Raw genomic sequence first — 15674 nt, 5'->3', positions numbered from 1 at the left:
TAATTGGACTAAAAGCCATAACCTATCCTTTGCCTGTTCTCTGTGATTATTACTACAGTGCACTGCTAACATGCAGGATATCAGGCCTTACAGGTGAAGCGCCCTGCCAAAGCTCTTCATGCAACTGTTCTAACATTGTATGGACGATTGCTAGTGTGTATGAAAAATATCATTCTAACTCATCAATCCATCCTTAATACTGTAAATTGCAAGTGTTTCATCAAAGCTGTCCCACCCAACTGCCCGGCAACAGTTTGCATCTAGCAGGTAATTTAACCAATCGCTGCCATTTAAAAGAGTAGCGCAGGCTAACTGGTTGATAACCATATTAAGATACTGAAAGAGTATGCTTACTGGTCTCAGGAATGCCAAGATACACTCTAATTTTGGCATGCAGGCAGATTTTCTCTTTTCACTTCAATCTATCATTTGTGCTGAGTCTTGCAGAAGCAGTAAAGAGATTATTTTCACTGCAGGCTATCATTTCAGCTTAGCAGTGCATGTCTGGTAAGAGGAGGGGGAGAAATACAGGCTTACAAATACATAGAGGCCTGTGTCAGAAGCCCTAATGATAACCGTACATGACTGTTGCCTCAGTTTCAATTAAGTGTGAGCCCAAACCATGTTTAAAAGCTGTCAGGCTGGATGGCAGGCCAATTATTTCAATGCAGGTACAAAGTCAGTAAATGCCCAAATGTACAGAATGAAGAAAACAGATGAGAAGAAGAAGAAGAAGTGTCTTGTATGTTTGTAGGTTCGACCTCAGTGGTCAATTCACTTCAGGTAATATTCTAATACATTTCATTGTAAATGTAAACTGACCAAGAAACTTAATGAGTTGAAGGAAGAAAAAGCAGGACATTAAAGCAGGAGGTGTGCTTTTCAAGTTGGATATGTTCTCTCTTTATCTCTCTCTATCTCAGCAGACTATAAACAAAAGCTAAGTAGAAGGAGAATAGTATATTTATGTTTTCCAGAATTCAACCATTCACTGATGTATGTCTTCGGTCTTTGATACGCCACACACTACAGCATTGTCTCTGAAGAATAATTGTTTCCTGTATGTAAATTATTAATAGAATGACATATTTGCAGTGCATCTTGTTGACTGTTAGGAATTTGGTGCACTTGCCTGACACAAAAAGTGCACTACAGTAACTTAACGTTGTGCTAGTCTTGCAAAAGCAACCTGCCATGAAGATTTGCCAGTGATCATAGTCACTTAAACATAGTTGAGAAAATGTTTTCTTAATTTCCTAAAGTTCTGTATTTGTTTGAATTGCCTTACTTTTTCATTTCAGTTTAAACTGTAAATTTTGCCTTGGAGATATATAATTATTCATAATGTTACTCAAGGAAGAGCCATAATGTATTTCGGACAACTGAGTCATCAGTTTGTAGTTCAACTTAAGTCCAGTATTTCATTGTGGGCTGGAACCACTGAAGGGTGAATCCCTCTTTCATCTTAATATTACTTGTGTGGCCATGCAGTGCAAGATGGTATTATTGATGATTTCATTAAGATTTACTTCTTAATGTTTTTCTACCATTTTTACTGCTTTTTGTATTCTTTTTATCATTATTTTTACTGATAAGCATGAGCAAGTGATGGGGGTCAGCCTAAATTAAGCTAGGTTTATTACAGTGTGCGTTTTATTTCTTTTTGAATTCCCAGATTGGATTTTTATGAACCATTCATAAAATGGGAAGGCTGGCAGTTTGAGTTGCACTGGCCCTTCCCGGCTGAACTGCGATTCTCAACAAGAAAAACGAGAGAGGAAAAAAAAAAGACAGAAGAAAAGCCTGTCACCCTGTCACTCTCTGAAGTGAAATGGATGTGTAATTTATTATCTAGAGAGACCTGTTGTAAGCAAAAGAGCTGTGTATGTATTGTGGTAGATTGTGATTTTTAGTATGTTAAATGACAGCCAGACTGGGCAATATGGAAAACACTGCTCAGATCTAATGTCAGACTGTCACTGGGTTGACGTACTGTACTAATAGAGATCATTTTTTAACCACTGTTATTGCTACTACTGTAAAGCATTTGCAGATTGCTTGTGTGTTAATTTATTAATTTATTGTGTGTTTTGCAGTTGATTATTGTAAAGAGGAAAAAAACAACAACAACCAAACAAGGAAACCTTCTCTCTACTAACATTGATGTATGCAAACTGTCTTGATTTTGTTAAGCAATATGACAAATGATGCCAGTGTGATGGTAATGTGGTACAGTTCATTTGGGATACACAAGAATACAATACTTTGTTATTCCTGTAGTATGGTAGACTTAAACTGTGGACATAGAATAAATCAAGAAGTGAAAATTTGGTGTTAATGTTCCTCTTTAAATATAAACCAAAACACTTTCTTGGCAGCCATGACATCATTTCTTGTCTCTCACCAACACATTCATGGTTGGCATTGCAGTGCTCACAGGTTGAATGTCTGCTGCCCCCTGTTGTGTAGGACAGCCCCTGCATCCTTTGGCATTAATAAAGTATTAGATAAAAATCTAATGTTGATTTGTTTGAGGAATCTGCACACATGGGTTTTGAAAGATTATCCACATACTAGTAGAATTAGACTGGAATATCCATTAACCAGTATTTTTGCCTATATTGAAAAAATATTGATCATCATAAATTCATTCATAGTACAGAGAAAGGTAACCAAAACAGCATTTAGAACATAAAAGAACTACATCTGGAAATATAATTAGTTCTTCCAGAAGCTCTTCAACTAGTCCTTCATTAATGAAATGATTTTTTCCAGTAATGACCAATGACTAATGTTATTTTCCGGCTAAAAGTTTATGAGTCAACCAAGACCCTGAAAATACAATCAAATAAAACCAGCAGTAGTCACAATCCAGTGAGTTTACAAAAAGTGGTTTGTATGTACTCATTTGTTACTTCCTCACATTCTTAGCCATTTCTCTTTCAGGTATATTGCTATCAAGGACCAATCCCATATGAACTCCTCAAGAGTTTCTCTTAACACATGGTAGTCTTTCCAATGGGAACATGGACATACGTTTTTCTTATACCACGGGAAAATATTGGGACCAATTGTCCAGCCATTTTTGTTATATTGTGTGAGGCATGCAGCATACAAAGTGATTCTAAGAGTGTATCTATACATGCATTCATAATAAGAGTGTTAAACAAGTACAATTTTTCTTTTTTACAATCATTTTCTTTGCATTCATTAAAATGCTTCACCACATCTCATCATCAAGATGGGACCCAAAATCTTAACCCCAGGATGTTATTATTATAACTGCATTAAATATAACTTGCAACTTTTTCTAGTATCTAGAAATTAATTTCTACACAATAACAGTTATAATGGATTCTCTTGTTCTATTTTTTTATGATCCATGAGGACATCCTTCTTCTGTAAGGAATTTATGTCTGTGTGAAATAGGGTAGTAAACTTTTGCAAGTTTTACACAAGAGCTTCTCTGAATTTTTTTTTCCTGTTAGACTTTTGAGTTTTTGTATGACAACATAAAATCTACCAGGTACACGGTCGCCCATAAAGTTGGAATAAGATAGTTTTTACTTCTTCTCATGAAATGATTGTGACAATGTGATTTATTCTTGATAGATAAAGTGTATATATTCTCAAAATTGTATTGATCAATCTCATTGCACCTGATCAAAGGTGATTACTGATGTGTATGAATAGAAAATAGAAAATAAAAAGAGGAATGTGTCTGAAAACAAAATGATTCCAACTTTATGGGCCACCGTGTATAGAACAGGATTCTACATCCATGCCCAACAGCATTTTTATATTCCAGAGATCTTAATTTTATATCAGAGCAGTAAGATATTTATCTAAATGTGCATGATATTGTGGCTAACCCTCCACTGAAACATTATTTACTTAGAAAGTGTCTCAGTGTTGAAATCATGAATTTAAGGCACTTTAAAGTATTCCTGTCGGCTGTCCAGAGCATCACCCATTGTCGTCCTTGTGTGCTCATGATAATGAACCTTGTGACTCTTAAGCAGAAAATGATATCCAACTTCTAAGCTGAGCTACATCAGCCATAAGCAATTAAATTAAAGCATGAGCTGCAGGTATTGTCAAGTGACTTCAAGACTGTGGAAGTCATTTAGTAGCAGCTTACCAGTGTCTGAACCACCTTGCTGACCTCCAGGTCAAGACGGTAGCTCCTGGTGTAATAAGTGAAGCCCATGCAGAAATTACTTAAACCTACGGATGGATTATAAGGATTGATGTAGGCTAACTGTATGTTAAGAGCTCTTGTAGTACATCTATGAATATAAGGCATCCATGCTCAAACATTATTTCTAACAGCCAACAGTTGGCGACACCACTGGTTGTAAAAAGAAGTCTGATTCTATGGACGTTTAATGAGAAAATGACCCAACTTCTCACTTGAAACTTTACCCCGGAAAACACTTTCGTGATGAGATTATCCTCCCAATCACCACTTTCAAATCTTCATTACAGCATGATATTCGTTTTGTAAATTATGTTTGTACTTAAACGATAAAGCAAGGTACGCTTTAGGGCATGGCAACCTTGAATGACAAGATCAATACCAAGGCATCAACGTAGCCAACATGGCGTAATCACAAATTCACAGAGTATGTGTAGCTGTTTCATTTCATGAAAAATCCTGTGCTAACCTAGCTAGAAACTAGTGCTAGTGCTCTGCAAATGATGGTTCTGGCTCCAAAAATCAAAGATGGTGATGGTCAAATTGCCAAACTTGTGACTTCAGAATGGCAGTCCATAAACCGTTGAGTATGTCCTTCTTTTTTTTACAGTCTAAAAATTGTCCCTGCAGAGCTAACAGGTTGACCGCAATGACCAATCTGTCTGTTCCTGTCAGAGTAGCATATGGGGCAGGATGCTTAAATCCCTATTTTTAATGACCGTGGCTCGAATGTAGCTAGAGCAGCGCGTCCACTAATTGGAAGATCAGTGGGTTGATCCCCAGCTCCTCCAGTCTGCATGTTGAGGTGTCCTTGGACAAGATACAAAATCCCCAATTCGTCCTGAAGACTGCGCCATCTGTGTTTGAGTGCCTATGAATGAGTATTAGATTAGATCTCCTGATGAGTAAGTTGGCACCTTGCATGGCAGCCTTTGCCATCAGTGTATGAATGTGTGTGTGAATGGGTGAATGTTGGCATGCAGTGTAAAGTGCTTTGAGTGGACAGAAGACTATAAAGGCGCTATATAACTGCAGTCAATTTGCCATTTGTCATTGCTGTTTAACTGGGCAGCACTGCAAGTGAGTGTTTCACAGGTTTGATTTCCTGTGTGACTCTTTCTGTGTTGAGTTTACATCTTTTCTCCATGCTGCACTTTCCTCCTGCTCTACAAAAACATGCATCCTGTTTCTGTAAATGTCACTCTGACTGCTTTTCTATGTAAACCTTGTAGTACACTGTGGTCCAATTTAAGTGTTCATCTACTGTATGATGGGGAAGTCCACAGCCACCTGTAACCCTGAAGATTAGCAGGTAATGAACAAGTGCCAGTATGTCTGTTTATAGTGCAGTGCCTTGGAAGGCTAGTGTTATTAAAGTAAAACCAAAGGAAGTCACTTTACTCTCGTTTTAATTCTAAAAGTACTGAGTAGCCTAGCCTAGAGGTGAAGGAAGTATTCAGATCATTTACTGAAGTAAAGTACCAACACAGCAATGTAAAAATACTTGGTTACAAGTTAAAGTCCTGTATAAAAGATCCTACTCACTGTAAGTTAAAATACATAAGCATTAGCAGCAAAATGTAAACAGCTGCTGGAGGTGTAAGTGACAAAATGCATCATTGCATCATCAAATGAAAACTAGTCTTAACATACAGTTAGCTAGTTTAGTACAGTGGTTCTCAACCTAGGGATCAAGCCCTTCCAAAGGGTCATCACAAATCTGAGGGGTCATGAGATGATTAATTGGAGAGGAAAGAAGAAAAAACAAAGTTTTGATGCACATATCTGTTTTCAGTTTTGGGACTTTGGATCATTTTACCTCTTCCACATTGAACAGTTATTTGAATGAAACATAAAGTAATTGAAATAACTTTTTATTGGAAGCGTTAACTCATCTGAAATATAATATAGCACCTCAACTAGAGTCTCCCATTTTGTAAGAGGTTGCAAGTCAAAAAAGGTGTCAACCACTGTATGTTGTGTTTTTAAGTTTATTTTCATTTGTGTGAAATCTAAATTTGAAAAGTAACTTTTACCAAAGCCATGAAATAAATGTAGTGCAGTAAAAAGAAAAGCACAATAATATATTTCTCTCTGAAATGTAGTGGAATAGAAGTATAAAAAAACTGAAAATGGAAATACTCAAGTGAAGTAGAAGTATATTAGTGGAGCCACTGCCTTTTAAAGTTTCAAGTCTGATATATAAATACCTCTAAATCTACCACTGTTTCATTTATGCAGATACAACATTATTTAATCACACCATATGTTCCTCTGTCTCTCCTCCCATAGCCCATGCATTGCAGGACAGTTCACAGTCACTCCACTAGAGTGTGCATTTACACGCCACCGCATTCACAGTGCAGGCTATCATGTCTAAAGAGGAATGTTCATACAATGAGGCTCTGTGTAAGAGCCTCTCGGTGCACCACACGGGCAAACGATTGTCAATGGACTATTTGAGACGGATTTCAATCGCTTTATGCAAAGACTCCTTGCGTTTAGGCTGCGTGGTTTTTGACTTATAATTCGTAAGCAGACTCCTCTTATCCGGATGGAGAGAGAAAGGCAGAGAGTGAAAGGACTCATTTCCAAACAAAAAATGCCGTGAGTCTTGAAGTTAAGTGGATTTTGTCTTTGTCGATACACCTCATTTGGCGACCAGTCTCTCACTTTGAATTTCTAGTTGGCAGCCTCACTCTCTTGACTAGCCTATTTCAAAGCGGGTGGATGTTTGCGATAAAGTAAGATGACAATCTGGCAGGGATGTATCCATCGGTGAAACTGAAGTTGTGCGTGCTGTGGTTTTGAATCATCTTTCGGGTTTCCTATTGAATATAATTTATCTGAGCAGAGGTCGAGTGGTTAAGCAAGAGCGAATTCATTCCAGCTGTGAAACCATGAGGCTTTTATGTTTGTAAATCAGTTCAGTTTTAATTATAAGCTGACATAGCAGCCCTGATGAAGAAATCACTAATACAATCCTCTAACACTGGGACTTTCTGATGTCTCTGTGGTACCCACTCTGAGTTTATAGTGACTCTATCTTACTTAACAGGCAAATGCTTTGTTTAATCATTTGTGTCAGTTCAACATTCACCATCAGTTAACTGGACGTATCCTTCATAAAAAAACATAGCTACGTCGTCTCTTTATCTCGAGTGACTTTGTGCGTGCAGTCTACTATTTTTCTTTTCCACATGGGATCATAGCTGAGTCCATACGTCTTGTGTTCTTCCATGCTCTACTGTGGTCCATCATTAGCTCCGTGGACCTCAGTCTCTAAACTTGTCGGGGCATGGGAGAAGCGACCCCCGCTCAGTCCGCTGCCGGGGCATTCGTACCCATGTTGGGTGTTGGTTTAGGGTCTATGTCCGGTGTGGTTGGCAGCGGCCCGGTGGTGGCCACCTCCAGAGGCTCCGCGGTGCCACAGCTGCACAACGCCATAGTGGAGCGTTTGCGCGCCCGCATAGAGCTGTGCAGGAGGCACCACTCCACCTGCGAGAACCGTTACCAGAGGGGTCAGGCCGAGAACTCGGACCGGGAGCATGAGAGTACGCTTCACCTTCTTAACATAGTCCACCAAGGGCCTGGGAACCGAAAGGCCAAGGTCAGCCGGGGCTCGACCCAGCAGCCTTCAGAGTACAGCAGGGCCAACGGAGAGCAGAAGGGCTCAGAGGGCGACCAGAAGATATCTACACGCATAGCGGTGAGTTTTTGGGGTGGCAGCAGTTATCTGTGATGGTGATGGTTGTAATAATGATTTATCATCATTACCACCAATGGCGTGATGATGATGATGCATGCTAATGATGATCTTGTGGTAATGATGGCGGCTGTGATTATCATGGTGGTGATGGACATGACTGTTGTTACTTCTGATGACAAGAAAACAGCTAAAGTTCTGTTCAAACTTACCAGACTACAAAATTCATACTTTTTTCCCCCTCCATGATATTTAATGTGTCAACCCATTGGTCAGCAGAGAGATACAGGCCAAGTTAATAATGTTTTATAATATTTGTACACGAATTACTAAAAAAGACTTGTTTTGTAATCCTTGATGATGAAAAGACTGTTGAGACTCTGGCCAATCTTACAACCAAATTCAGACCAATGCTGATTAAAGGAGCTCTTGAAGTAGTTCAGATGACAGATGATCACAAAGCCTGTTTACAAATCAATCCATTCAGAGGAAATGGTTTTGCAAATGTTGCATCTCTACTGTGCAGATGATCCAAACAGAGGGACAGATGCATTCTGTGGCTTGTTTAACCCATTTAATATGCATCGGTATCTCATTTTGCAGTGCAGATAATTCAGTTTCCTTTATGTGTCACACGAATTAGGAAATTCTCAAGGGGATGTTCCTTGTCATCGAACAGGGTTACTCAAAGTAGTTTTAAAGTAGTCATTTTGGAAATTTCAAGAAGAAAGGATAATGAGAATAATGGACGTCACACTCAACAGCAGAGCATTACAAAGAACACAGGGCAGGAAAATCTAACAGTGAGCACAGCAGGGCTTTCTGTGTGCCTGCTAGTGCTGATAGGACTGACTTCCTGTATGGCATCTGTTAAGGGCACAGCCAGTGAGATGTGAGATTTATTTTGTTGTTTTCTTTCATTGGGCACGAGGGAGTTCAACATCTAGACTGTGAATTATTTCCCAAGCAGCATTTCAATAATGTCAAGAGGCTGGCCAATGTTCCTGCTCTAGATTTGCTTGAGATGCTGGATGGAAAAATAAACATTATGATTTTTTCCCCCAGTAAAGCCGTAAAAGGGCAGTGATGATTGTACTGTCAGTTCATTTACTGTCATCACTAGAATAGGGCATGGGGACAGCCTCTACTACATTTCACCCAACTGTATTTGATTGCACATAAGTACAAAAAAAAAGATGTTCCTTTATTTATTGTACTTATTTATTGTATATAAAATGCAGTTTAGCTATACACATATAGTTTCCATGCTGTTATGTGCAGTATGAATATAGAACATGATGGGAGGCAAGGTACAACAACACCATGGGTTATACTGGCTGTCTAAAAGAGGTCAGGGAACATTGTTATCATGTAGCTAATGTTTCATTTTTACTGACTTTGACTGGAGTAGCGTGTTCTACATAAAACTGATGAGTGCAGCAAGATGGTGAGGAGGAAATGGAGTCCTGGCGTACATGTTTATATCAACCCTGAGGTTAATAGGTTTTTTCACAACTCACAACGATTGGGTGAAACAGAACAGCAGTCATTGCTGAAATCCCCCTGAAATGCATTTAGGATCTTTCCAGCATTAATACTGTAAGGAGTGTTTTCTTGACTAATATGTTCAGAGTAATAACCCTTGCAACCAATAAAATGTATATTTTCATAAGGTCTGGCTAAAAAGAGTTAAACTTGTGTTTCAAACATTTCCTGGAGCGCAGCATAAATTCAGCATACTACATTCTTCTGCATTAAGAAGTAAAGCATTTACAATGGCCACATCTGTGCATGTTATTGACTGTTCACATTGGAATTTGTGATGGAAATGTACACCAAATGAGGGGCAAACAACACAATGGATTATGACTGGCTGGGAGTGAGCAACGGTGCTCATTGAGACCAGATTAACAAAGGATATTCTTTTAGATGAAATTGGAGAAATGGGAAAGAAGAAGAGATGAGAGCTCACTTATCCTACGAAAATGATTTTCCATAATGCTTCCATGAACTAATCAGAAGCTTCTGAATATTCATATTTCAGATTGTGTTTTTTTTTCATAACCAGCTTTTCAACCTTTCCCTTCTTACTTGTGTTGGTAAATGCATTCAGCACATAAATGGGTCACAAAGTAGAGCTTATAAAACATTGGCAATGTATTACGATGTACATATATTCAACTTCATCAGATCAGGGTCCAGCAACCATCTTAATTATTCAGTTATTGTTTATTAATTCATTGTTTATTAGTTGTAAATCAACAATACAGATAGTGAGTACAGAAACTAAAGACTTAATAAACAGTGATACAGCCCTGCTGCATGCATTGTCATGCCCTATTATCATGCATTTAACAAATGGCTCACTAAGCACCTTCTTGAAAGATGTTCTGGCCATGAAACTGTTTGAACCACAAGGCCCCCTTATAAATGTTTAGAGCCACTGAATACATTTCCTGCACATGTTTACTTTGAGTCAAACAGGCCTTGAAAAAAGCGGTAGGCAAGGGATGCCTGGTGATTAACAGTCCTGTGTGCACTGGGAGGATTTTGTTATTTCCCAGTCTTGTTCTAGTGACAGATCTGCGAACCTTTATAGGCCTACAGCTCCATGTCTTTATAGAGAAAAGTGCTGATGTGTTTGTTGTGTTTGTCCACTCTATGTGTCCAAGTCTACCGCAAGACGGCAGCTCTTTTTAAAAGCCAGAGAGTGAGGCATTCTGGTCAACTAGTGGTCTGAAACATAAATCATATAACCACAATGTCTACACAGACCTTTGTTTGTGTGGCATGCTCTTCTCTCCCTATGTTTCCTGCCACTCTCTACTGTAGGCCACCCGGTAAAGGAACAATGTCAAAATTACTCTTAAAGGGCATCTATAGGCTATGTGTTAACTTGCTATAATTGTGGCACCTTGGACAAAAGGTCAAAATTAGCAACTGCAGTCAGTTGCACCTTTGATCGCAGATCGCCGGTTCCCAACCTAAGGATTGACCCCAGAGAAAGTTTGCAAGATAAATCTGATGAGTTGCAAGTGAAAGCAGAAAAATATATTTCCGCTCCACAAAACTGTGTTTATTTTTTCCGAACTTTGCTCTAATTTTCCTTTTTTTCCCCATGTGGAATTATGTGATATATTTAAATCTTCAAAAATTAAGCAAATAAAACAAGGAAATAAATGAACTCTTTGCTTGAATTCACAATACTGTATGTATACATATGGGGCCATTGGTTAGGAGTTGCAAGTTGACATTTTAAGAGGTCACAATCCATAAAGGGTTATAGGAATAAACATGTAGAATATCTTTTTGTTCATTATCACTGAATAACTACAACTACCAGCTGGCCAGTGGATTGGTAGATTACTCAAATCGCATGAAGAAAAAATTCCTTCTACTCATGTGGTTTTGTGTAATAGATATATAGTGTGCATATATGGGGGGTGGGTAGCGGTGTGCACCATGATGTTTCCTGGCATACCCTGTTTGGCTGTTGAACTGCCTGAATCAGAGCTGCCGGTGGTCTGATCTCAGCCTGGCTCGGCTGTGATGTGAAACAATTAGCCCAGGTCCATGGGGGCCACCCACAGTGAAGCCCACAGCCTTGCCCAACTCTGTGGATGCAACAAGGATCCATGTTCATCCCACAGATCACTTCCATGTTGTCATAGGAAGACTTTTTTTTCCTTTTAGGAGTAGCTGACTGTTAGTCTGTCTGAATGCTGAATTACTTTAAGTCCCCTGTAGTGAGGCTTGGAAATGCTGCGTTTGCTGTTTATTGACAGCACAACTACACTGTAAACCTGATGTGATTAAGCTTGTCTCATTGTGTAGACTGCACTGCAGCTATGAGATGAGTGGAGCATCTCATAGTGTTCTGATTAAGATAGGCCTCGGTATACTGTAGTAAAGCCATCTGTTAATCTCCTCCTACTATTTGGGATTAGTGCCCATTCCAAGATGATATAAACACAGCCTCGATCTAGTTCTCCTCATGTGTAGTGTATTTTTTGGAATATGTGTTCAATATGTGTTCTATAATTCCAGTGGGAATTTCTTGTAAGTAAAAAATATCCACACTTTAAATGTAGTCAATGTCATAGTCTGTTTACACACACATACACACACACACACACACACACACACACACACATATATATATATGTATAATAGTTTGAAAAAAGGTTGTTTAGTTATATATATTCAATTATTTGCACAAATGCTGCAAATGTGTAAAATCAGAAGAATTTAATGATCCAAGACTTACACCTTATTCACCATGCAACATACTGTAGGTTTATTATATTGTTCTTTGTATACTAATTACACTAAACTCAAGTATTTCCAGATTAATTTCAAGTAGCAGCATGTTTCCTAAGTGGATGCGGTGCCTTCTCCATCTATAAATTCCTGTGTTGTGTCTTCAGATTGACACCACATAAACAGACACGATCATCATTACATTTTGCTCAGAGAAACATGACAGCAGCTTTTTTTTTTGACCGATACACATTAGCCAGATGTACTGACTTATGTAATAAAAGTTAGGGCCATATAACATTATGTTCTCGACATTCCACAGACATATCCGAGGGCAGTTCATACATTTTTAGCACCAACTAGCGCCATGTTAGCGTAGCTCGTCTTCAAGGAAGGGGGGAAGTGGTAGGTTAATATCACACACAGGCTAATGCTGTGGCTTGTCAGTTTCCAGGAAATTACTGCCTCTGGAGGACATTTGTTTGGACAGTATGTTGATTCTGACTTAGTTAATAGCTACTGTATCATCTTCTGGCTAAATCATGCATGAAATTAATGTCTCTATTCCCCAGTAAACATAGTTTTATGATAACATCAGCATACATGCGTTCTAAACAACTTAGCTACACATAAATTTTGTGATCATGATTGCTGTGTCCTCGAGGGAGAGTGGAGTTCAAGCTTCAACACGCACCTTCTTCTTCTCTCTGTAGCCAACCCAGTTACCAGATTTTTAAGTGGCACAAAACCAAAGTTCACTGATGACTGACATTTCTCAGAGGAGCTTTATTTTTCAATCCTTTTCAGTTAATGACTAAAAATACAGTATTATAGAGACTGTGTTTCCAATATTATAAAATGCAGGGTTTAAAAAAAAAAGTATTATCCAATATTATGATGGCATAAGTCAGGATCTTCAACAAATCATATGCTGTCCAAAGAAAGCTTAAATTGTAATCCAAGTGATTCATTTGGACTTTGAGGACATCTTTGGTGCTGAGCAGTCCTTGTTGTGCTATTTCTCACTGCCTCCAGGAGACCAAGCTGTGTATTCTGATTTATTTTATATCATTTATTATTATTATTATCATTTTTGTGGCTCCCTTTTCCTTGTCTGTCCAGCCATGGTGGCTGTTGCTGACTACCCAGCTCCAAGTCATTGTTGTTAATGCCAGAAAACATGCATCACTTCCTCTGCACCCGTGGATTTTTCCCAGAAAAGACTTACGAGACAGTGGGTGTTTACAACAGATGTACGGTAGAAGCTTCCATGAGCTGAGTATTACTCAGTGGTGTAGAAAAGGAAGTGTTTTTTGCTAATAAAAATGGTAAAATATATAGAAAACAAATAACCCCAAACAGTTTATATGAACATCCGACCCTCAACAAAAATGCACTTGAGACAGGACACTCAGGTCTGAAACATTTATTTGCAACAATATCCATTTGAGTGTGGTGGTGTGCACGGCTCTGCTCATGTGATGTGCTGGAAAAAATCTGAGCAAGCTTGACCCAGACTGTCCCTGAGCTCAAGGAGAGTTGAGGGAAGGAGGGAGTTGAATTTCTGAAGAATTTCTGCAGAATTTTAACAGCAACCGTAGAGCTCAGTGTTATTGTATGTGGAGTGAATAAGTGTTGAAAGTTTACAGACAACCTATTGTGAGAGTTAGATCGTGAACATACATGATTGAAAGGTGTAAGGAACATGTGAAATGACTTCTCTGCCTGCTCTGTGAGGCTCCATACACATGACATGACACAGGTGTATTGGTCAGTAAAGCAGAGTAAAGGATTAGAAATTAGTATTGATTGATTGTGCGGTTTTAGCAAGATGTAAAAATGTCCTTGTCTGACTCAAGTTTAGTGCCTGTATTGTGCTCCCTCCCTTGTGAAGTACATCTATCATTAGTATTATTATCTCTCAATTGCTAATTGAAATTCTATTGTCATGGAAAAAGATGGATCATGTTCATCTTCTTTGTTAAGATGAGCTGCTGGTATAGTAAATCAACACTATTATCACTCACTTTGTAAATACAGACTAAACCTGCTTGTTTTTTTTTAACCATTTTGATAAAAGAAATCAGTCTAAGTAGATGTTGAGCTTAAAGTGTTGTCATTTTTTGATTGGATGATACATTTATGATGATCAAGTAGTAGAAAATAGTTGGAAAAAAAGACAAGGCTCAGCAAATGTGGTGTTATGCTGCAGCAGCAGCAGCAGCAGTGTGTTTGAAATAATGCTCAGAGAATCTGGGACATCTCTGTACCTGGCAACATTTGCATTGCATACTCTTGAAATGAGCACACTTTCATTCTTATCTGGACCCATTTAGATTTGAACAAGTTGCACGTTACCATAAAACACGCATAGAAAAAGAAAACACAAATTGAAAACAAAAAAACAAAAAAAATCAACAGAGAACCACATATCAATCAAGGAAGACAGAAGTTTTCAGAAGCCCAGCAGGGCAGTGAGGATGTGTGTCAAATCAAAGGCATTCATGGATCTCTTATACAGTATCTCTAGTAGTGGTAGTCTTAAGAATCTCCTCATCCCCTCCCTCCTTTTCCTCCCTCCTTCCCACTCCCCCACACACCCACTCAACCACATAGACACATACACAACCCACCCTGCCGCACGCACCTTATGTTTTATTCAGCAGTCGATGGGAAGGCTGTATCTGTCTTTGAAGAGTGCTGACGAAACCATGTAGTAGACTCATCTCATCCTCAGTCTTCAAGGGATGATACAGTATAAGTGGGTATTGGAGGAATAGGGGCCTCCAACAGTCCAGGTGGGCCAGGTCTGCTCTCCTGCTGTATGAGGTGTGTAATAGTCTGGCCTTCAGGGCAAATTAAGCTTGGAGTTGTACTGGAACCACTGGCCATCCGGTGTTAAAAGTCTTTCCTCCAACCTAACAGAGATTTATCAATTAGAAAATATCAGTTGCAACCTGTGATGTGCCTTTACAGTAAATATACAGTATATAAAACTCTAACCTGCAATCTGACGAGTTTGCCCTAAACTGCAGTATGAAAACCATGCACAGTTGTGTGAATTTCCTCCAACTGCAAATTAGATCTGCAATAGACTCATGTGAATATGTGTGGATACTTGTTTCATGTTTTTGAATGAGTTACCCCAGTATTCAGCTTTTCATCCAAGGGAACATTTCATTGGGTGGAAATACCTCTGGTCCCAAAGGGTTTGGATTAGAGAGTCCCTACTGTATCCCTTTGTTGTTGTTTTGTGCCTTCAGCGCACTTCTCGTTGTTGCCAGCACTTTGTTTGAATTTCGAGCGTTACGTGGACCTCAAGACACAGAAAAAATCTCATCTGTGCAACTGTAGTCAGTGGGGAATTTTAGGAGGTCTAATATATTATTATACTAATACATCCATTTGACTTACAGAAGATGTTTTTTCATGGCTTTTCATCATCTGGAATTTAAACATAAAATTATATGTGAGGCTTGGGGCAGTCACTGGACCATGTTTATGTACATC

At 38.8% G+C, this 15674-nt stretch overlaps 1 protein-coding gene across 1 annotated transcript in view; it reads left to right on the top strand.

Moving 5' to 3' along the window:
- The first annotated feature begins 7496 nt into the window (after nucleotides 1–7496).
- zmp:0000001236 (mastermind-like protein 2) overlaps nucleotides 7497–15674 on the top strand; it is a 41462-nt gene continuing 33284 nt past the window's right edge. The window contains exon 1 of the mRNA XM_053320943.1: nucleotides 7497–7907. Within this exon, the coding sequence (XP_053176918.1) occupies nucleotides 7497–7907 (411 nt within the window). The remainder of the gene's footprint in view (nucleotides 7908–15674) is intronic.

Source organism: Scomber japonicus, chromosome 6, assembly GCF_027409825.1.
Source record: "Scomber japonicus isolate fScoJap1 chromosome 6, fScoJap1.pri, whole genome shotgun sequence".
NCBI lineage: Eukaryota > Metazoa > Chordata > Actinopteri > Scombriformes > Scombridae > Scomber > Scomber japonicus.
Note: the sequence above shows the minus strand (reverse complement) of the source record. Positions and strands in the feature narration are given on the sequence as shown.